Consider the following 24555-nt stretch of genomic DNA (forward strand, 5'->3'; position numbering starts at 1 on the left):
CCCACTGAAAGGTGCAGTGCATCAAGGAATGTCTCTCATCAAAATGTTGCAGCTTTTCAAGAACTTTATTTTAGTGCAGTATAATGTTCTTTGCAGATTTTGGCAGTTTTAGTGCTCCAGAACCTAAAACACGTAAGCCTTTTTAAAATTTAAAGCCGTATTTGTAAATACCCCATGCACCTGGTGACACAACAAATTCAGACTTTCAGTAACTGACATATGATATTAGTATTATAAAGACCCAAAATGAGTAATTGATGAAACATCTGCCTGTTTTGTAATCATGAGAAACCATAAAGAAAACCTCTTGTGCACATGGACATTGCCACTAACTGCCATATTTATAGCAGAAATGAAATTCATGTCTTAAAAATTTAATCATCACTAATTTTTTCTATTTAGTTGCTTCTTTAACAAAGTACTATATGCTCAATGTTGGTATTAACATGCTTCAGCCCTGTTACCAGCAGTATGGTATGGTACACAAAAATCTTCATCATGGCCCTGATTTCAGCTGATAGTGTGTGCAGTGAATGGTGGTTTTGTGGAATGAATTAACACTACAGCCCTACCCTTTTACATTATGAAATAATTATTAACAAGGATGTTTAAACAAAACAGTATTGTACACTAGGAATAAACAAATTGAGGTTGTACTATTTAAAATGAAATTGCCTTGTATTCAGGATGATGGAGACCCTAATCCACATCTACTCACTCTGTGGTTTCCCTAAATTATTTCAGGCAAATACCAGGATAGTTCCTACCATGGATTGACTTACCTGTCCCATCCATGTAAAATGAGACATTTAACTATGTGTACTCCTCTATATATTAATAAGACTTTTGTTCTTAAATTGCAATACCATGAGATGTCCAGTATTCTTGTAAGATTGATAAACAGGTGAATAAAACTAGTGCCATTACTGCTACTAAGATTGCATAAAAAACATGAAAATGATTTGCAAGTTACCTGTCAACTGATCTCTGAGTTTAACCATTGCTCTGCATCACGGCTTAAGTCTCTATCATGGCTTAACAACTCATTGATTTTGAGAGTGAGTACTTGTACCTGTTCAGGCTCTTATTGACAAGCAGAGAAGTTGCGGTGCAGTGGGGAGTGAGGGAAATGCATAGGCACCATGTGGTCATGGCAACATGGGGTAAGTGCCAACTGTGGAATAGGCAAGGGTCATTTTTGACAGTGGTACAATCTAATAGCAGCAGTGGTGAGTCAGAATAGTGTAACACTGACAATATCTTTGCATCTTGAGTAACAGTGTGAGAAATATTATCAGTTTACATAAAAAGATGAGTCCACAAAATGGTTAGTGTATCATAAGACACAGAATACATACAGAAACTTCAATCTACAAAGATATGCACATCTTACCACACCAAAGTATACAGAAACAGAAAATGTGAAAGTCCTGTATATGACAAGAGGTCTTAAAACCTTAAAAGGAAGCTTTCTGAAGAGGTGGAAGAAGAGGAAGAAAAATCATATGTGTGTGTTTACTGTTCAGATGGGACACAAAATTGCACTACTTGTCGCAAAATCCTTGCACTTTTTCACAAATAATGATTTAATAGAAGAATACTTGGTAGTTGCAGCTGAATATTTATACTACTTCAGGTAGAACAATTTTGTTTGGTGCCACTATCAAACATAGCAACCTGATTCCACAATGGTTATGGCAGACGACATTGAGAGCTAGCTTGCAAAATCTATGTAAAGAGTTTATTGCACATTCTTAGTGCTCTATGAAAGAGTGGATATCACAGGCACACATCTGGATATGAAATTATTGGGAGTGTCGAAGGAAGTGTAGGAAATATACCTTTGTCATAGAATTTATTAGTTTATGTGACTACAAATGGAACACATGTCATGTTGCAAAATAAATCAAGATTTGTAGTGCAACTGAATGGGAAAATGAAAAAGCTTCCAGTACCAAATTCACTCTCATCTGCAGCTTGAAATGACTGATCTCCTGTACAACAGGGAACATGAAGACATTCTAGATTTCTCTCGGCATTTCCCTCAGGATCAATTTCCTCATTTACGCAGATCTCCACATGGCTTGGTCGATAATGATATGACTACCATGAAGCTCTCATTCCGAAAGGAATAACTTCAGTTAGCCAAACCAGCAGATTCAAGTCACTTGTTGGTAAGTATTGCTGGAACATACATGTAGGAATAGGAATATGTTGTGTATCACTGACATCTTGGTTACTGCTTCTCAACATTAATATTTTTGAATTACAGAAATGACAACTAACATTTATCAACTCTGAACTCTCCCCCCCTCCCTTTTCTGAATCCCCCGCCCCCTCTTTGGTGTTTCCATTTTCCTCCAAGTGTATCACCGACTGTCCTTTTGTGTTGGTGTACTGTAACTTCTCTTTTCTTTCTGAGTGTATTTAATTCCCTTTTCAATATTACTTTTCTTTTTATTTATTTTTCTCACATTTTCAGTCATTTGTTGTCATTACCCTCAGCAATTTGTCATTTTTAATGGGTATTAATTATAATCAACTTTCTGTAATTGCCATCACAGTTAGCCATTATTGCTGTATAATTTAAATATTCACTATCATTGTCCGTCAACTTCTTTCCTTCTCCTGGTCAGCACTGAAAGCAATATTTTCTTTCCTCCACCAGTTTAACTTTTCTCCGTGTTCTGTCTCTGTGTCCCCCTCCCCCAATGAAGAAACTATTTCAACATTCAAAAAGATGGTTTTCCAATGTCTAGTTTTTAATTTGAGTGGCTGGCAGCTCTGCTTCATCTTTTCTGTATTCCAGAAGCAGCTACCTTTTTAACAAGTGTATGAAGACCCAAGGCTTTTTTTACTTAAATGAGGGTTTACTTTAGATGGGCGCAACACAAGCACACAAAAGAAGTAACTCATAACTTGGGCTGTAACATTTTTAGGCAAGATAAACATTCTTAAACCACAGACTTGTGGGCTATAAACTAGAATTCAACCTAACAGAAATTTAATTTACCCTTTACAAACCCTAATACACACATTAGCATTAGACTTTTAACAGAATTTGTAATTCTTTTGCGACAACAAAGATTTGTTTGTTTTTTCCTCCCAGTAAAGTGCACTTTCAGGAGTTGTTGCTCCAGTTTTTATATGCTGGAAAGAAATTAAATAGCCACACTAAAATGGGATAAATACTCTGAAGAGCCAAAGAAACTGGTACACCTGTTGACATGCAGTGTCCATGGATCCATGAGGTTGTCTCCATTCCTGTACTCGTCCATCTGCTCGAAAGAATTTGAAATGGGACTCGTCCGATCAGGCAACGTGTTACCAGTCATTAACAGGCCAGCATCAGTGTTGACAGACCCAGGCGAAGCATAAAGCTTTTTGTTGTGTTGTGCAGTCATCAAGGGTGCACGAGTGGGCTGTCAGTTTCGAAAGCCCATTGTTGAATGGGTTGCACGCTGACACTTGCTGATGGCTCAGCATTGAAATCTGCAGCAATTTGTGAAAGGATTGCATTTCTGTCATGTTGAACGATTTTCTTCTTCAGTCTTTGTTGGTCCTGTTCTTGGAGGATTCTTTTCCAGCCGCCGCGATGTCAGAGATTTGATGTTTTACCGGATTCCTGATATTCATGGTATACTTGTGAAATGGTGCATGGGAAAATCGCCACTTCATCGTTACCTCGGTGATGTTGTGTCCCATTGCTCGTGCACCGACTATAACACCATGTTCAAACTCACTTAAATCGTGACAACCTGCCATTGTAGCAGCAGTAACTGACCTACCAACTGCTTCAGATGCTTGTTGTCTGTAAGGCATTGCTGACTGCAGCACCTTACTCTGCCTGTTTACATGTTCTGTATTTGAGTGTACCAGTTTCTTTGGAGCTTCAGTGTAGTTTCTAATAGTGTCAAGTCATCCCACAGCTGCAGCAAAATATGGTGCAAGTGATTGGTCTTCATCATCATCATCATCATCATCACCACCACCATCACCACAATTTTTATCACCACATACTTCAGTTTGTTCATTCACCACAGCACAAAATGGCTTTGCTACATCTATCTGGGATGTGCACTAAATTGTTAACAGTAAAACCCAGAAAATTTTTGCTGTAAAAATAATTAAATTTAGAGCAATAAAGGTATTAACCAGCAGAAAACGCTGAACGATTTTTCCTATACCCCAGAGTGCTGTTCATAACCTCTGCTGCTGAGAAGCAAACATAATTTATATTCCATCAGTGAATTACTCATTTTAAGTGAAAAGGTAAGTGGACATCAGTGTGAAAAAAAATTGACAGTCATGTAAATGGTCAGCATATTTTTATATTTTTCATTGAAAAACTGCTCTAGAATTGTAAAACTGATTCATACCATGTCATAGTGAGATATTGCAATTACGATCCATGGAACAGTTTTCTCATATGTAATAAGCACCATCTCTATAAAGTTTTGATATAAGAGTTCAGTTTGTATACAGGCCCTAATCTTCTTAAAACTATTAAAATGCATTAGTAGCTGATTTCCATAGGTTTTGAGTACTTCTAATTAAAACTTATGATTTCAGGTACACAGAAATTGCTAACAATGTACAAATGGAAGACACAATTTCATTTGTTTACTTCTCTGAAGTTAATGCAGCTGCAGTGAAGAAATCTATCATTATGCACTGTGTGGAATGGCAGAAGAAACTGACAGAATTGTTGTGCCGTACAACAAATGATATGATTTTAGATTTCTACAAGTATATGGAGGATTATTCGAAAAAGTTAGTATCCACATTATTCATCTACCTATAATAGACTCCTGTTTCATTTCGTTATTTATATTTTGTTACTGAGAATGTTATTGATTATGTGGATTTCATCTCCGATATGTATCAGCTGCACACCTTTTACTCCGATATTGTGTATTTGAACTTTATTCTATGTTTTGTAGTTGCAAAGTGACTGTTCATCAGCCCTACAGAGTCATTAAAAGGGTTAAAAGATGATAAACACAGGTGGACTATCAAAACAGGCGATTCTGATTTGATAATGACCTGTGATGACCTTTATACTGTTGGTTTCACAATATTGATTTTGTGTCGATGCTAAAACTTGGTGACCAGCTGTGGATTAAGTAATTTGAGTTGTGTTTACAATGTATAGATGCAATGTAGATAAGGAGCTGATTGTTATGGGTGTAAATAAGGGGAAAGAGGGGGGAGGGGACATTTAGGTGTGGGTAGTGTGGCAGGATTTGATATTCTTTTGGAGGGCACACAGAGCAGTAAGATGGTTTCAGCTGTTTGGGGTATGATGGAAGTGAGGTTTATTTGTGAGAGGAAAGCTACTCAAATATTCAGTCACCATCTTTATAGAATTTGAAAATTCTATGTACAGATTGGCAACTTGCTTTAAATATTCAGAAACTTAAATCTGTTCAGTTCAAAAACTTATAAAGTTTGAAGGGCCTGTGTTAACTGAGAAACTTAGGAACTCAACCAAACATTCTGATTATTGCTCCTGTAGGAATAGAAGAGACAAGGTTAGACTAATTATAGTGCACACATAGGTGTTTAAGTAGTCAGTCTTCTTGCTAACTATATCCAAATAGGAGGGGAGAGAAACAAAGTAAGTGGTACAAGAGGAAGTACTCTCTGCAATGCACTTCAAAGAAGTTTGCAGACTGTGGATGTAAATATACATGTGGAGTACACTTATAGAACACAGTATACCTTGAAACTTAGTCAGTAGAGCACTTGCTAAGATCTCCAGTTTGAGTACAGTCCAACACACAGTTCTAACCTCCCAGAAATTTCTTATCTCCACACACTCTACAGCAGAGCGAAAATTCTAGAAAGTTTGTCTGGTTTTGATTACTGTAACTGGAGCTTGTTTATGTCCATTTTGATTTCAGTGTTTCTTGAAGAATGTGTTCTTGATGAGTACTCTTTCATCAGATTCATAGTTCCTACTTATGTGTCTTGCTCTTGGCAAGTGCTCACTTTGACATTATAATTAACTTAATACTAGTCTGAAGTGGGTACGTTTTTGTTTTCATGGATTACCTGAAGGCTTTCACAAAAATACTTTTTTGTCTCTTGTAGGTAACTTGATGTTAGTGCAAGAAGTTGTAGCATTTGCACTTTATACTCCTGTAACAAGTTTGAGGCTAATCGAGCTATTTTATATCTTCTAATACTGAAACATGGTTCATGAAATTCTTGTTTATAAGCAGTCCGACTGCACATGAGTTTCCTTCATTTTCAATGCATAAATAAAACAAATTTCTAGATTTAACAGAGTGCAGTGTTCATCTTAAAAGCATTCTTCCCTTAAGCCAACAACACTCCAGCGAATGCTCATCATGGTCTCTCTGATTTACTGTAGCTTTCAGCATCTAGCAGTAATCAACAGTTATGGGTACAGGTACATTGTGTTTGCTGTTTATGATAAATGTATTTTTGTTTCTGTGACATCAAAGCTACTTTCAGAGATCTAAATGTGAGCTATACTTGAATATTTGACTGTAACATCACTGAGTACACATTTCTACATTACTTACAGGTAATGAAACTTAACTGATACATCTGTTTCACTGTTTACAATAAAACTGTCAGTTGAATAAGTAAGGGATGGCTGCTTTTGAGTGTCTCATGCCAAGATGATATGGGTCAGTAATTATTATGTTCTGAATTATGTTCTCAGCTGTTTCATACACTTTTATTTATCAATACTTAAACAGCTCTTATCTTGGTTAATTTCATACTGTCAGTTTCCACAGCCTCACAAAATTTTAGACAATCTTTGATTTATTTTCTTCTACTGTTGCAGTTTTCACCGCACTCCTTTGTTGAATGGTATACTACAGAAATGGAGGTACAAATCACACCGATTTTCTTACAGTATCTTAAAATACTGGTACGTGTATTTAGGCATCATACATAACGTTACAAGTAAGGTTGTTGTTGTTGTGGTCTTAGTCCTGAGACTGGTTTAATGCAGCTCTCCATGCTACTCTATCCTGTGCAAGCTTCTTCATCTCCCAGTACTTACTGCAACCTACATCCTTCTGAATTTGCTTAGTGTATTCATTTCTTGGTCTCCCTCTATGATTTTTACCCTCCACACTGCCTTCCAATGCTAAATTTGTGATCCCTTGATGCCTCAGAACATGTCCTACCAACTGGTCCCTTCTTCTTGTAAAGTTTTGCCACAAACTCCTCTTCTCCCCAATTCTATTCAATACCTCCTCTTTAGTTATGTGATCTACCCATCTAATCTTCAGCATTCTTCTGTAGCACCACATTTCAAAAGCTTCTATTCTCTTCTTGTCTAAGCTATTTATTGTCCATGTTTCACTTCCATACATAGCTACACTCCATACAAATACTTTCAGAAACGACTTCCTGACACTTAAATCTATACTCGATGTTAACAAATTTCTCTTCTTCAGAAACGCTTTCCTTGCCATTGCCAGTCTACATTTTATATCCTCTCTACTTCAACCATCATCAGGTATTTTGCTCCCCAAATAGCAAAACTCCTTTACTACTTTAAGTGTCTCATTTCCTAATCTAATTCCCTCAGCATCACCCGACTTAATTCGACTACATTCCATTATCCTCATTTTGCTTTTGTTGATGTTCATTTTATATCCTCCTTTCAAGAAACTGTCCATTCGATAAGGTAAGGTACCGGTATATATTCTGGGATTCTTTATGAAGATCTGTTTTTCATTTCAAAAAAATTGAATGATTTTTACCTCTGTTTTTGCAGCATATCACTTTATAATATCCTGAGGCATAAAATAAATGAGGATAACAGTATAAGATGAAAATGTCCTTTATGTAACACCTATTCAGCAGATGTAAAGACCTATTTTCTACATGAGCCATACTTTAAAATTGTCATAAATAAATTATCTGCTTCTGTTATTACCCTGGTCTTCAATTTTTATTTAATATATTGTCATTAGTGATATTAAATCATTTTAATGCCCTCTCCATACAGATTAATGCATGAACCACAAGATTTAGATGAGCTTGATAATGCAATGAGGCTGCATGGACGTCTTACTGAAGAAGTACAAAGCAAAGAGAAAGAATTTCCTGTTATTAACACAAGATTTCAAATCCTGGGTAAGTGTGATTGTATGCCATCAAATTTCTGTAACGTGAGTCAAATGTTGTCTATTAAATGACCTACTCGAATGTAGGAACATGACAATCAAGTTGTTAACATAGCAGTAAATAATTTATTTCCAACAGCTGATATTATATGAGTTGAATGTTGAACTTTCCTTAACATAAACCAGCAGAATTAAAGCTATGTGTTGTGTCTCAAATTGTCAGTCAGTAACAGAATTTGCTGCAAGTCTCAGTCCAGCACATAATCTTTCAGGAAGTTTCACAATAGTAAAAAGACTGATACAGAATGAAAGATTCATTGTGAAACCAATTTCTTTTCCCTTCTTTTTTTCTTTCTTTTATTAGAAACTTAAAAACAGATGTCATTGTGCATGTTATCTTACTTAACTTTCTCAAATTAATATAGGGGTCAAACCATCCAGTTTTAAATGACAGAATTCCCACATACTGCCTTTTCCCCTTGTTGATGACTGACCCATTCAAAAATTAAGTTCACAGCCTTTGCTGGTTTACTTGACCCCAGTATGCTGACAGCAACATAGCTTTGAAAATTGCCAAATCTGTAAAGAAACATTAGTTCTGATACACTTATGCCTTTACTGCTCCTTCCAAATTACTTTAGATAAATATAATTCTTGCTACATCAATCAAGTTCATTATAAAATTCTCTCCTTAAGTGCAACAAAGAAGTCAACTACAAAGTACCTCCCTCCAGCTGAAAAAGATTTTATACGTTTTATACATGTGACACCCATACATGACATTTCCGTGCGAAATTACATTTCCTGTGTTTCAGAAGTTATACTTTTTCTATCCTGCCCTTGATTTATCATTCCAGTTTGCCATCTTATATTATTGACCTGCAGAGTGAAGTTTGTGTTTTTCTCATGTCACTTCCTTGTAATCTTGTGTGTCTCAATGTGGCCTCCAAAATTATATTCTACTGCTTTGGCAGCATTTTGGAATCTAGTCTTCACATCTGAAAATCTATCAATAATGCCCTATAATAATCCCATTTGTCTTTTGATATAGCTATTCATAGCATTATTAGTGCTTTCAGAATGTTGATCTAGGTCTTACATTTTATTCCACAACATTGACAAAGACTGTGTGACTACCATCAAGTAGATTCTTTTGGTTGTATCACCCCAGCTGATTTCAGACACCCACAATTTCTAGCAACATGGATTGGAACCACCTTCACTAGCTTACAGTTTCATTGTATCAGCAGTGGTTAAATGATCATGAGAACACCATAGAAGAACAATTTCACCAGCTTTCCACACTTGTGTTTTGCAGTCTTCTCCATCCCATGTACGCTGAGTGTTGTATGTGTGTCAATATTGTTGTTGACTGTTACCAGTGACTGCTGTGTCCGCTGTTTGCTGTAACCACTCAGTCACAGACTGCTGCTCGTAACTGAAGTTCTGTTTCTTTGTGATGCTATATTGCTGTCAGATATGTCTTTCCATAGTTTGCTTAGATAGTACACATGACCTGCACTTCTGACAATATATGCTCACTGCTATTGCTGAAATAGTACCCATTCTGCCACTTCCTACTCTTTGGGTTTGCCTGAGCATGAAGCAGGCCTTGACCTGACCCCCAGTTATGATGTACTACTCATCAGTTGATTATGTGGCTGGAAAATATATTGTTATATACAAAGTTTCATTCCGTTTTTTTTAATATTAGGATAGTTGACTGGTCTGTGAATTACACTGATCTAATCCATGTGATTTACATCTTAGGGGAATGTATGCAGACAGACACCATACACTGAAATTTGACAATTATTTGATAATGTCTTTGTGAGGTGTCAGACTGCTTTTGCTGCTCATTGAAATCATATCTTGAATTGAGTCCTGCATTTTTTTGTGTATAGAAAATTTTAGCATAGTTTTCCCATTGTATCAGTTGTTTTCTGCCAACAGTAATAATTCTTTTTTATTTTCAAATATGTGCATAACATTTTTTTAAATTTTTTTACTAAATTGATCAAGTGCTATTTTAGTAGCACACTAGCTTGTTATTGTTTGGGAAATTATAGTGTGAATTCTGTTTTTCTAATGTGTAGATTGTCCTATACATATGAAGAGAAACATGAAGGAATATTCTGCATCCGTAAACTGATGAATGCACTTTTTTCCCCACAGAACGCCATGAAGCTGATATCCCTTTAGAAATGAACAATGGTATTAAATTTCTACCAAGTGCATGGGAGCAGTATTGTGAGCTGTTGTATGGTGAAGCTACTGATTTAGTGGAGAGAAATAAGGTACTTAACAACTGCAATAAGTTGTCTTATATGAATACCAAATAAAAACCAAAAATCTCATTCACAGCTGAAAACAATGTTAAATTTTGATATGTCGTACTTTTGACACTTGAAAGGAGGTGATATTTTGGAAAAGGAACAAGATCCACAGGTTTAATAGAAACACTATTGTGTTTTATTTTAACTAAGTTATGTATTTTTTCTGTCATTAACATGGTTTATCTGTTAATCTGACAGTGGGAGAACTCTGCCCATATATTCCTAGAGACATTATTGTACATGTGCACCATAAGTAAAGCAGTCACCAATCCAAACATTGTAGATCTGTAATATTAAAGTGTGAGTTCATGTATAATCTTGGATGAATGGCCTTCAGAAGCAAGTACACAAATAGCACTGGACATGCCTCATGGTAATTTCATATACTGTAAGTACCACTGTTACTATTGGGAGATGGTGTCATTATGCACAATAGATCATCATTTTATTCTGCACCAAATCTGATGATTGAGGAACTTTAGTTTAAAATAGTGACATGTCAACTGATTGTAAATGTAGAGGAAAAAGGAGCTCTAATCACAAGAGTGAAGTAGCTTTCATTACAGAATAAATTAACCATGAATTAAATCTGCTTTGTCTAAACAAACATCGTATCCTAAAGTGGAGACGTTGAGTTAGAGACAGGCACAGCAAAAAGACTTCTAAACAAATAAGCTTTCAATAAAAAGGCCTTCTGAATTAGACAACATACACACACATACATTTACACAAATGCAACTCATACACAAATGACCACTGTCTCTGGCTGCTGAGGCCAAACTGTGAGCAACAGATTACCTCTCATCATGCCTTGAAATGAGGAATGTCACATCCACTGTCCTGTCCATCCCTCCCACAGTGGTATTCCACTATCCACCGAACTTTCGCAGTATCCTTGTCCATCCCTACTCAACCTCTGCTCCCAAATGCCTCATGGCTCATATCCCTGTAATAGATATAAGTTTTGTCCCATTCATTCTCCCACCACCAGCTACTCCCGTCCGATCATAAGCATCACTTATCCCATCAAAGGCAGGGCTACCTGTGAAACTTGTCATGTTATATACAAGCTAAGCTGTAACCACTGTGCTGCATTCTATGTGGACATGACAACCAATAAGCTGCCTGTCCACATGAATGGCTATTGAAAAGCTTTGTCCAAGAAACAGTTGGACCCCCCCATTTGCTGAGCATGCTGCCCAAGACAGCATTTTTCATTTCAGTGACCGCTTCACAGCTTGTGCTATCTGAATTTTTCCTGCCAACACCAGCTTTTCTGAATTGTGCAGGAGGGAAGCCTCCGTGCAGTATATCTTACGTTCCCGTAACCCTCTTGGCCTCAGCCTTTTTTAGTCACTGTTCTTCCCTCACCTACCCCCTTCCCTGTTCTCAATTCAGCACTACATAGCCTTCTGTTCCTCCAACACACCCACAGTCATTTTACTCCTTTCATTTCGTATTTTCGTTGCCCCACCCCACCCTTCGTGTAACCTCCAGATTGCACCTAGCTGCCCTACACTCTCCCCACCTCCTCCCTCGTTGCTCCCACAAACATTACTTTACCATATCCCACTCCTACCCTGCTATCCCTCCCCATCCCTGACCCATTCTCCTACTTACTCCCATCACCCAGATTGCTTCTTCCATCATGCTCGCAGTCTGTCCTTGGCAGCCAGAGAAGTGGTCGTATGTATGAGTTGTGTTTGTGTGAGCGTGTATGTGTGTGTGTGTGTGTGTGTGTGTGTGTGTGTTGTGTCTAATTCAGAAGAAGGCCTTTTAGGTCTTTTTGTTGTGCCTGTCTGTAACTCAACATCTCCACTATATGGCGCGTAGCAATCTATCCCCTTCATAATGTTGTCATTATTCCATCCTGAATTTTCCATTGTTTGATTTCAAACGTCTTATCCCCATGCCTGTAGGTCAAAACGACAAGGGGCACTTCTGAACTCAAAACATGCTTACTTGAGCTTCTTGGCCAGTTTATATATGCATTTACTCTAATTTAACTGTTACCCAGCTTACAAGAGGAATTTTATACACATTCTTTCATTGGCATATGTCCATTAATTACTACTTGTGATATTACCAAGTCATTTTAATTAAGTTGAAATTGCATAATATGAGTTTTTCTGAGATTAAGATTTAATTTTTTTACTGAGAATCTGTTGCAGTCTTGTTGATAATATAAAAGAAAGAAAAAATACTTTATTGAAATGCAGCTTTGTAATGTTTAATTGTATTTTCAGGAGAGATTTCGTTCTAATCTTCTGGATACTGCACAGACTTTCCAGAAAAATGCAACTCAACTTCTTGATACTTTTTTGACAACTGGACCATTTACATCAGCTTGTAATGCAAAAGGTACTAACTAAAAAATAATAAATAATTATATACATTTTGGAATTTTGGCATTTGAAACTGATTTACAGAAATTTATTATTGAAATTTTCTTGATTCCATAGTTTATAGCTTGCTACACTTTATGCTTTACCCTACCATTGTTTCTTTATTTAGACGCTCTTGCTTTACTCCGTACCATAAGAGAAGGTTTAGAAAATCTTCGTGCAACTGAAACTCAATTAAAAACTGACCTGGGAATGTTTAAAATTTCACTATTGGACACACCAGAACTGGCAACACTGGAAAAGGCAAGTTATGTATAGTATTCAGTCTTAGAAAATGGAAAACACACACATGCACGCGTGCACACACACACATACAAACACACACACAACTTATTTATGTCTAAGGAAAACATATGTAGGCAATATTTTTGTGTTTTTGCAGTTCCTGAGTGTATCTTCTTAATTTGCAGGAATTAGCAGCAATAGAGGTTGTTTGGGAATTGACAAACCAATGGGATGAAGCATGGGAGTCTTACAAATCAGGTTCATTTTGGACTATTGAAGCAGAAGAGATGGAAAATACGGTAACTGTTTGATATTTTAATTAGTATAATATCATATTATTGTTTGTGAAATTATTTTCACATGTTGTTTCATTTATTTAGCAGATTTGCCTGTTTATTCATAATTTGTTATCCATTACAAAATTACATTACATTATTTATATCATTTCACTTGAAAGATTATTTTCAGAGATTTATACACATAAAATATCACAGCTATTTCACACTATTTTGTGTATGGGTACAGCTGCGACTAAATTGTCATGTGTGTGTTTGAACACAGCTGCTTTGTTGTTTTATTCATATATGCATGTAATAGTCCAAAGTCCTAAATGATTGTAGGACTCTCAGTAAAATGATAGCCAGTGTATTATTTTGTGGATAAAAAAATCTAGTAACAAGAGATATCAATTACTTGTTGGATTAATCTGAATCATGATGGTTTTAGAACAATTTTAATTGATTAATGCTAGGGGTCTTCAGACTACATATTGTGTGAACTGTTGGCCGAGATATTGACATTAAACAATAGCTGTGCCAGAGCTATAGAATTCAAGCCCTTCATGCGAGTCGATTCTCCAATGTTTTAGCTTTGTCATCTGAGCTTTTTAGCAGACACTGTTTAGGGACACTGTAGTTGCTCCATAGTTATTAAGTGCTTCAAAATTATTGTAATGCTTCATATGATGAACACAAACTATATCCGTAATTTTAAATTACAATGAGAGGAATTAGTATTTCAAATTTTTAAGTACTGTGACAGATACCATATGACTTGGTGTAGTTCAAATATTGTAGGACTGGCCAACTGTACTAATGGATAAGTAGATCCATATGAGTTTATGAAGCTGATATGTAGAAGTTTGGTGCTTCACATCACATTTGTGATGAACATTCTACTGAATTTAGTCTGAGTGCTTAAGATAAACTACTGTCAATATAGTGATTATGTGACTTATCAAGCATAATAAGGTTTAGTGTCAGCTGAAAAACATTTGAAAATACAGTCAGTAGGTCTGTCTTTCTAGAGATGTTCCAGTTACTCCCTTACTCAGTGAAATATTTTTGTCCACTATAAGACATAATCTAGGGAAAAGTACAAGAACTGCACACTGTCCACAGGTTTAATGTTTATCCTCTGCAACAGTACTTGGCCACCTTAATACATGTTATTTAAACAGGATAATAGACCTCATTGACTATCCTTGTTCAAGGCATAGATTGCCCTAAGATCCTTAAAACTTTAGCCAAACATAAGCTTATTAAAAAAGAGCTTGCCATGAGATACCTATACACAAAACAACAACTATGAGGGCAATTCAGAAAGTAACAGGAAACCATCATTATTAAATGTAATTAAAATGTCATGCATTTGAAACTCCCAGGAAGTGAAAATGCATACTTTGAGAAAGTTACAGCATATGCCAACAGATGCCATGACAAGCTGAATAGGAAAGGCAGTAGAAACAAAATGCCCATGTCCCTAGCTGTGTGCACATAGAAGAAGAGCAAGCAGTAATATGATTTTCAATGTTGAGGGGTGGATGTTGTAAAGTTATGGAGATAGCTGCATTCATGAGAGAAGAATGTACTAGTGGGTAGATGCCTTTAAAAGTGGATGTACATCAGTTACAGCATGGCTGTTGTTGGAAGTTCTGACACCATGATTCACGAGAACAAGTGTATTTCTATAGAACCTTTAGCCAGGGAACTCAATATCATTGTCGGACCCACTCTTGCCATTATTAGTGAAGTTTTCAAGTACCATTTATTTTGTGCACAATGGGTGCCTGGATGTTTACTGGTGAACACAAGATGATGGATGTTCAGGCTCCCACATCATTTCTGGTGTGATATAACATTTATGGACATGACTTTCTGATATTTATTGTCACAGGAGATGAAACATGAGTGCACCACTGTGAACCAGAAAGCAAAGGACACTCTCCAGAATGGTGACATTTATCTTCTCTGGCCAAGAAGAACTCAAGTCTCAACCCTCTGCTGGAAAGGTCCTTTCCACCCTCTCATGGGATATGAGTGGGTCGATTTTGGAACACTGTCAGCAAAGCGGTGAACAGTGCCTGGTACATTGCCATGTTGGAGAATGAGCTAAAGCCAACAATACAAAGCCGTCACAGAGGACTTCTGTCTAGAGGCACCCCTCCTTCACTACAACTCTTGCTGTCATTCGGAGATTGAGATTTCACGTCTGACTTACAGAATCGCCTGAAGATGGCACTATTGCACTTTCTGGACGATGACACCAGGCTGAATACTTGAAAAATATTCAAATTTTGCTACCTGGGACTCAAAATCACACTTATGTGCAAAAACATAACTCCATGGACAATCAGGTTAAGTGTTAGTGGTCACCAGTAATGACAGAGGTGCTACTTCCCTAGTTTGATTGTTATTTGTTCTACTGAGTATCTTCCTCCCTACTCTTAATACAATGGAAAAACCATGGAATAATTGCCAGGTAAAGGTGTATTTCACTAACTGCTGAAGAAAGTTATAATAGACATCATGCATTAGTTTCTGTATCACAAGAACTCACTGCCAACTATTGATCCCAATTTCGTAAACTATTGCCATTAAAAGACTTCATCATCATCATCCATTAACCATCTGCTGTTGCCTGAGTGTGGTACAAGGGCCTTTTCCATCTTTATATGTGCAGGTGTACTCTTTCCCTCTCAACTTGATGGCACTCGATGATTCTTCCTTTCAAACTGTGTTACTTAAATGATCCACCATTTTCTCTGCTGGCCATTAGGTTTCTTCCCTATACAAAAGACACTTTCCTATTACCTATACCTAAAACTTGTACAGAGCTCACATAAATATAACAATAGGTCCAAGTGTGATGGTCTACAACTGGCAGCACATACATTAGCTGATCAATTTTGACACTGTAAATAATTATCTTGTCAAGTTATCCTAATTCACAGCATCACTCTCTCTCTTTGTTGACAATGGTTCCAGTTCTGAAGGAATCAGGTGGGTTGCCTGCAGCCACAACCATGTGGATGGCTAGGACGACTACAGGTGACAGAAGACAGCTTTCTGGTTCATTTTGTTGTGGTTTCAAACTTGTGTAGAATGAATATTGAACTGGGAGAATGAACTTCAGCAACAGCAATAAGTCTTCCAACTTAGCTCTTCTCAGAAGAATATTAGCTCTTCTCAGAAGAAGAAGTCCATCATGAAGCTGAGCAAGTCACATGGGTATGCCTCCTATCCTATGCAGCCATGCAGGGTTTACCTTACAGAATTGTGTGTCTTTACCTAATGTATCTCTGAAAAAGAAGGCCTCTCACTCTGCCTTTCTGTACTGCACCCATCTCATTTTGAAGCAGTTTATTTTTTATTTTCTGTGTCTACTTTTCTGTTGATAACAATATCAACAGTTGGTTTTATTGAAACAAAATCTCATGGTAACATCTCAGTGGTGTGAAAAGCAGACCTGACATTGGGTTTCCTTTTTTGTTTTCTCAGTTTGAGGAAAGTCAGATAGCTGTACCCTGGTACTAGAAATTAGTAATCAAGGGCTTCAGTTGATGTATTAAAGCCAAAAGCACCCCATTATTGTATTTATGCTCTGCCCACTGGAGTTGTCATTGTAGGAAGTTGGATGTTTAATGTCTGGAGGCAGTGGATGGCCTTACCCCACCAGACATGAACCAATTTCCAAAGGCCCACATGATGCAATATTTTAAACCACATGTACATTTGAACTTGAAGTGTGTTCTAAACACGTGTTCCTAAGTTGAATATCCAAAGCTGCATCTTGTAGTACATTAGGTTAGTGTTCTGCTTTGGTGTAGACAATGTCTTCTATAGATAAAGATAGATTTGATGTGCTAAACTTTGTTGAAAATGGCAAAAACAATGAGAGTACTGCTCCAAAAAATGTATGTGTTGTTGATAAAAAATACAAAAGTGATTGAAACATAGGGGTAAAGTAAGTGCTATGGCAGACAGTCATACTTGTGGACTTGCTCTTCTTCTCAATGAATAGCCCACAGTATATGCAAGTGACTTCATAAAGCCTGGCACATCTATGTCCGAAGCCTGTAAACATGCATTTTCCACAGATGTAATAAGTTTATCCTCAGAAGATTATGTAGTACTTTGCGGTGGGACAAGTGTTGTAAACAAAAAAGCAGCTTGAAAAGCAAAACTGGAATTTAAAAAGTGCTTAGGGCAGCTGACACACAAATGTTTTCATGCAGAATATCCTATGCTGATACAAGTTGTGACTAAAAAAGGAAATTACTATCACAGCAACATTAGCTGCATATTCCACACATCGCATGGGTTACACCTTAATAGCCTAGGGAAAATACTGCTTGTAAAATGTGTAAATGACAATATCAACAATAGGAATTTAGCACCCAGAAGCAAAATCATCTTAAAATGATCTTCACATAGCACAGCTGAAACAACACCAACATCTCCACTATCAGCAGTGCCGGGAGAAAAAAACCTTGTCTGGCATGCAGTAGGAAGGAACCTCAACATTTTTATGGTGAGTCACACAAGGGAAGTGCAGTGTAAGGCATTGGGGCAGCCAGATGCCAATAGTTAAGAATTTTGTGTGTCCAACCAGCCAAACAACAATGCAAAAAATGTGTTTTTCTTGCATATTAATAAAATAATATACAGTTACTTAAAAGTAAAAGAAACGGAATACTGATTGGAAGAATTAAATTGTGATGTTGTGCTAGTAAATGAACACTGGTTAATGCTTAGTGAACTTGAATTAAGTGTATCTTATTGATACCAATTAACAACATGTTACTGTAGAACAAATTTGGAGCATGGTGATGTTTCCATCTTTATCAAAGAAACAAATAATTTAGAATATGAAGTGAAGTTATAGATCTAAGTATTCTATGTATAGAAGCAGTTTTTGAAGTGTCAGCAATAATGATACCAAGTCAGGAACTAATAGCTGTATCAGTGTACCACTCCCCTAGTAATAACACGGAATTATTAATAGAAAATCTCAAAAAATTGATAATAATGCTCTTAAAATAGAAAAATTGCTGAGTAGTGATATTTTTTGATGTTAATATAGACCTTATGTATAACACCAAATATGTGAAGCACAGATTAGACATATTAAGATCTTTAAACTTATGATGTCTAATAACAAACTCACCATGCTGAAATAATATAATCTGCAACTTCCTGTCAAGTAAAACAGAATTTGGTACTTTAAACCTCAGGATAACAGGTCATGCAGAGCTGCGATGTAGGCGCCCTCTAAATAAGAAAACAGACAGTTCGTCAACTGAATAGGAAGAGTAATTAGACCAATCGGTGAACATAAATTGAATCAGTTAAAAACCAATCTTAATCACATACACTGGTATACAGTACTCACTAATGGTATGCCTGGCAATGATTCAACAGAGAAATTTTTAGAATTATTAGTAGAAAACCTTGACTCATGCCATACCAAATATCACAAAAAACACACAAAGCATAACTGGAGCAATAAACCTCAAGATCAGAGAAACTGGTACACAACACACCAGAGCAACCTGAAGGAAGAAATGATGGTACACTATGACAGATTGCAACAGAATCAAGGTGTGAAGGAAACTTAACAGTAGTGAGAAGGGTGTATACATCAGAAATTAGTGTAGCCAAGAGGAAAACTGATGACAGATAATACTCAATTCTTCAAATAAGTGTAAAGCAGCATGGAAAGTTCTCAAAATGGAGAAAGCTCTGAAATAAACACAACAATATTCCAATTTAACCAATCACCTTAAATGCACACTTTACCAGTTCTCATTTAAACAATAATCTCACTGAAGATGCAAATAAAGCTGCAGTTTTGCATCCAGCTCTAGATATTAAGCATCATGATGACTTCTGGACTATTCTATTCTACAGACAGGTTAATGATGCAATTGCCAAGCTTAGCAACTCAAAGCAGAAGACTGCTACAGACTTTCAAATTATCTATTATAAAATATAAAAAAGAAATTCTACTGCACCTAACCAACATAATCAACCAGATGCTACATGAGGGAATCCTCCCAGAATGCCTAAAAATTACAATTGTAAAACCTATCCATAAGAAAATTGATAAAGCATCTCTTGATAATTATGATCCCTTCTCACTCATACCAACCATATAAAAAAATTATAGACTGTTGTATGCACAAACAGATGAACCAGCACTTCGAGAAAAATAATTTAGTTAGCTCCTTACAATATGGTTTCAGACCTTATCTTTCCACCGTCAAAGCAGTTGAGACCATCACCACAAAAATATATGAGTCTATTGAGGTTAAGAAAAAACCTGTGCGACTCTTTTAGATTTGAAAAAAAGGCTTTTGACACTATGTCCCACAGTGTACTTGTCAAATAGCTCCAATACTACAGAGTTGGAGAGAATGCTCTTTGCCTTATTGAGTCATACCTGTTACAAAAGGCATTCTTCAGGGCTCAGTAATGGGTCCATTCCTATCCATTGTCTCTCTCTCATTTTTGCTGTATCAGGCTGGTTTATATGCGGATGATACAACTTTAATTTGATGACCTAGAGGAGCGAAGAGCTGTTATATAGTTAAAACATAGGAATGGACCAATGTGCTAACTGGTTCCAGGCAAATTATTTACAAATTAATAACAATAAAACTGAAGAGATTGTTTTTAATCTAAGTGTCTTCAATGAAGATTAAAAATTAATCAAACTTTTAGGTTTCCACGTACATCAGAAACTCAGCTAGGCGAGTCATAGAGAAAAATTGTGCTCAAAACTTTCTTGGGGGATTTATCTGCTGTATGAACTGAGGAATAATGTAAGAAAAACTGTGCTACTATATGCATATTTTTCATTTTTCCACTACCACCTTATCTGTGTGGTAATTGCTCCAGCTCGAGAACTGTATTTAAGTGGCAAAAAAAGCTGTTGGAAGAGTAGCAGCACTTACTCCAATAGAATCTTGTAAAGATCACTTCATAGAGCTCAGTATTATGAGAGTCCCAAGCATGTGTTTGTATAATTGCCTTCTCAGTGTAAAAGAGAATTTAAATAATTTTAACCTTAAGATGTCTGTACATGAGAACAACATAAGAACTGGACAATCAGTTGATATACCCTACAGTAGGCTAGCTAAGGCTCATAACAGCCACAGATATCTGGGTCCCAGATTTTTCAACAGAGTCCCAAAAGCTGACCATTCTGTTCCCTATAATTCATTTAAGACTATTCTGGCAGAGTGGTGTGAGAAGGAAGCATACTACTTGTGAACTAACATCCCAAAGATATTCTGGCTCACATGCAGTTCCACTTTGTCGAAATGTCTTGGCTCAAACTCGTCTGGGGGTTGAACCACATGTGTCACATTACACACCCTAAATTAGACACTTATGACCTTTTTGTTAAATTGTCTGGTTGATGGCAAGTTTATGAGATACAAAGTTAACATAACATATAATAACAGTAATAATAATATTGGAAACTAAATTAACAACCCATAAATGATGTACGCCACACAGTTGCAATTTAGTTAGGATAATGTTTATTCAGAAAGCAAACTAATAGCGAAACTGGTCGTATTTAGCATTACTGTTGCACTTGAGCACATATCCATTTGACACAGTTCTATCATTCACAATCTCATCACGAAATACAAGTTATCTACGCAAAAAGTTAAGAGTTCCCACCAGGCGCGCGGCTCCTCACTGCTCAGAAACTAAGTCCTGTGATAACACACAATACAAAATTTTCTAAGTCGTTTCACTTGCTAGCTGCCTAAAGACCAACTGTCTGCTTTCACATCTCAATCCAAACTGTACCCTATGGTGTCTCCAGCCGACCTGTCTGCATTCGCATCTGCACCGGCACTGTGTGCCCGTCCCCGGCCGCATTTTCGCGTGTGCCGAACATCTTCGTTTTCCCGTGTGCCGAACATCTTCACTCAACTGACTAGGGCAGTTCCCTTTCCTGAGGCCATCCATCCGATTGGCTACAGCTTATTCTACATTATTTTACATTTTAACATATTTAAATAATCAAAGCTTGACCACTTTCACCTTCTAAATAAAGTAACAATAATATAAATTACCTAATAAACATTAAATTTTTTTACATAAAACCTATACAATTTCCTTCTTAACTTTGAATATCACAGCCAGTAACCTTGCACCCATGTGCTTACTGATAAATGAATAAAGAACAAAAGTAACTATTATGCACTAAACTTTATAACAAGTATTCTATTTCCTAATGATTCAATAAGGTGTCTTCCTGTCATCGTTCAGTGTGTTTTGTGTGGAGGAAATGATGACCTGATGCTTAACTGAAAATATTGATACTTTAAATTTACTATATCTTTTAAACAAATGAAGTTACAGAGTTGATATTTACAACATTTGTCATTTTAATGATGTGCTTCTATATAAAATGTTGATCATTAAGATCGACCAAAGCGTTCAGATTTTAGCATGTAGGTCTTTTTTACGAAACTTGTTAATTTCACTTTAACAGTAAATCCTAAACTATTATAGATATGATCAATATTCAAGTTTTATTGGGATCACCATGAAAATTTATGGAGGATGGTAGATTAAAGTAACTGTGGCTCAATTCCCTGAATTACTACAGAATTAAATAGTTTCCATTAATGTTTCCCTTTATGGCTGATCTTAGGTCCACCATATTTAACACTGCTATGTCTCCTTGGCCACAAATGGCTTCTACGGGGTTTCTCACGAAGTAGGTTCTCGTCTGTCTCACTCGCACACTACAGCACTTAGGCATTAATAGACAATAGACATCTCCGAGTTCCCCATCTCATGGTGAATCTGTGCCCTTTGTGGCACACTGTCCTCGATGACAGGGTTCGTTTCACAATTCCTGTAGGCTCACTCTTTCGACCATGTATTTAAATGAGAGGGCAGTGCTCGTTAACTCACGCACCTCCACTTCATAACATGTTGGCGTGCCAGATATGTTATGAAGTAGCACCCACATTTACAAGACAATAGACAATAGACATTTGTGAGTCTCCCATCTCGTGGTGAATCTGTGCCCTTTGTGGCACATGGTCCTCGACGACAGGGTTCATTTCACCATTCCTGTAGGCTGTCTCTTTCAGCCATATATTTAAATGAGAGTGCAACGCTCGTTAAATCACATACTCCAATCAAGATTATGAGGAATCAGAGTTAAGTGACATAAGGTTCTGACTACTGTCATATTAAATTGTATTCACTGGTTAAAAGGTTCCTCTATAAAGGCTATTTACAATTTGTACAGAAACCAGATGGCAGTTATAGGAATCGAGCGGCATGAAAGGGAAGCAGTGGTTGGGAAGGGAGTGAGACAGGGTTGTAGCCTATCCCTGATGTTATTCAATCTGTATATTGAGCAAACAGTAAGGGAAACAAAAGAAAGATTCAGAATAGGTATTAAAATCCATGGAGAAGAAATAAAAACTTTGAGGTTCGCTGATGACATTATAATTCTGTCAGAGACAGCAAAGGACCTAGAAGTGCAGCTGAACAGAATGGATAGTGTCTTGAAAGGAGGATATAAGATGAACATCAGCAAAAGCAAATGAGGATAATGGAATGTAGTTGAATTAAATCGGGTGATGCTGAGGGAATTACATTAAAAAATGAGACTCTTAAAGTAGTAAATGAGTTTTGCTATTTGGGGAGCAGAATAACTAATGATGGTTGAAGTAGAGAGGATATAAAATGTAGACTGGCAGTGGCAAGGAAAGTGTTTCTGAAGAAGAGAAATTTGTTAATATCAATGTGTCAGGAAGTCGTTTCTGAAAGTACATGTATAGAGTGTAGCCATGTATGGAAGTGAAATGTGGACGATAAATAGTTAGGACAAGAAGAGAATAGAAGCTTTTGAAATGTGGTGCTACAGAAGAATGCTGCAGATGCTGGGTAGATCACATAACTAGTGAGGAGGTATTGAATAGAATTGGGGAGAAGAGAAATTTGTGGCTCAACTTGACTAGAAGAAGGGATCGGTTGGTAGGGCATATTCTGAGGCATCAAGGGATCATCAATTTAGTATTGGAGGGCAGTGTGGAGGGTAAAAATCGTAGAGGGAGACCAAGAGATGAATACACCAAACAGATTCAGAAGGATGTAGATTGCAGTAGGTATTGGGAGATGAAGAAGCTTGCACAGGATAGAGTAGCATGGAGAGCTGCATCAAACCAGTCTCTGTACTGAAGACCAGAACAACAACATATATAGTTTTCGCATTATATATGACAATGTGTTGCTGGTGTAAATATCATGAGCTTCATATGCAAATAATTACACGAATAACATGTAAAGCGTTTGAAGGTGAATAAATTCTAAATTCTAAAATGTGATCACATGCAGTAAATTCTTTTCTGTGAGTGATACACGCATGTTCTTAGCTGCTCTTCTTTGCTTCACTTGCTTTAAGCACAATTTCTTCTCTAGCAAAAGTTAATTTTTTGTTGAGGTTTCTGTCCCAGATTTAGTTCAGTCATCAAGTCTATTACATGTATTACAAGTGTCATTATGTAGTTTATAAAATCACTCATTTTACTCCCAATTAAATAAAGGCCAGTAAATGCGTACCGTTACCGGAAAAACATTGTCTTATTTGCGTTCTTTTATATAAAACTGTTAAATTTTGATATACAGATAATTCAGGAGATAAATTTTTGCTGCTTGGGTTTGTGTATCAGGTCTGGCTTATTGTTGAATCAGAATTGTAATGAGGTGTATTTTTGCTTTTAAACTATATCTGTTCTGTATTACTGCAGCTTTTTGACTTAACTTTTTTGTTATCAGAATGCATATCAACAGTTATTTCAGTAGTTCTTATTCTTTTATCATACAGTGGTTAAAATACTTCTTCGGTTTCTAAATGATGATAAAGTTTTTATTAATATAAGTACAATAATAAGGTATGAGGAGTTGCTAGGCTCAAACTCCCTACATTTTAAAAAAATCGGTTAGTATACCACATTTTTTAATTATTAACTTGTGCATCCATGGAATGTGGTAATTTGAAGTTTTTCCAGTACTCATTCGAATGCTAACGTGTACACGTGTCTTACTTGTCAACTTACTCTGTGACTTATATGAGTTGTTGTGTTGTTCCGAAATATATGTGTTAAAATTGAAAATCTAACAACTGGCGACGAGGCAGTGGATT

General features: G+C 36.6%; 1 protein-coding gene across 1 annotated transcript in view; it reads left to right on the forward strand.

Moving 5' to 3' along the window:
- Nucleotides 1-24555, forward strand: part of LOC126092664 (dynein axonemal heavy chain 2) — a 994477-nt gene that overhangs the window by 267711 nt on the left and 702211 nt on the right. Inside the window, exons 23-28 of the mRNA XM_049908386.1 lie at nt 4573-4773; nt 8003-8130; nt 10296-10417; nt 12703-12817; nt 12971-13104; nt 13272-13385. Coding sequence (XP_049764343.1) covers nt 4573-4773; nt 8003-8130; nt 10296-10417; nt 12703-12817; nt 12971-13104; nt 13272-13385 — 814 coding nt within the window. The remainder of the gene's footprint in view (nt 1-4572; nt 4774-8002; nt 8131-10295; nt 10418-12702; nt 12818-12970; nt 13105-13271; nt 13386-24555) is intronic.

Source organism: Schistocerca cancellata, chromosome 7 (assembly GCF_023864275.1).
Source record: "Schistocerca cancellata isolate TAMUIC-IGC-003103 chromosome 7, iqSchCanc2.1, whole genome shotgun sequence".
Taxonomy (NCBI): Eukaryota; Metazoa; Arthropoda; class Insecta; order Orthoptera; family Acrididae; genus Schistocerca; species Schistocerca cancellata.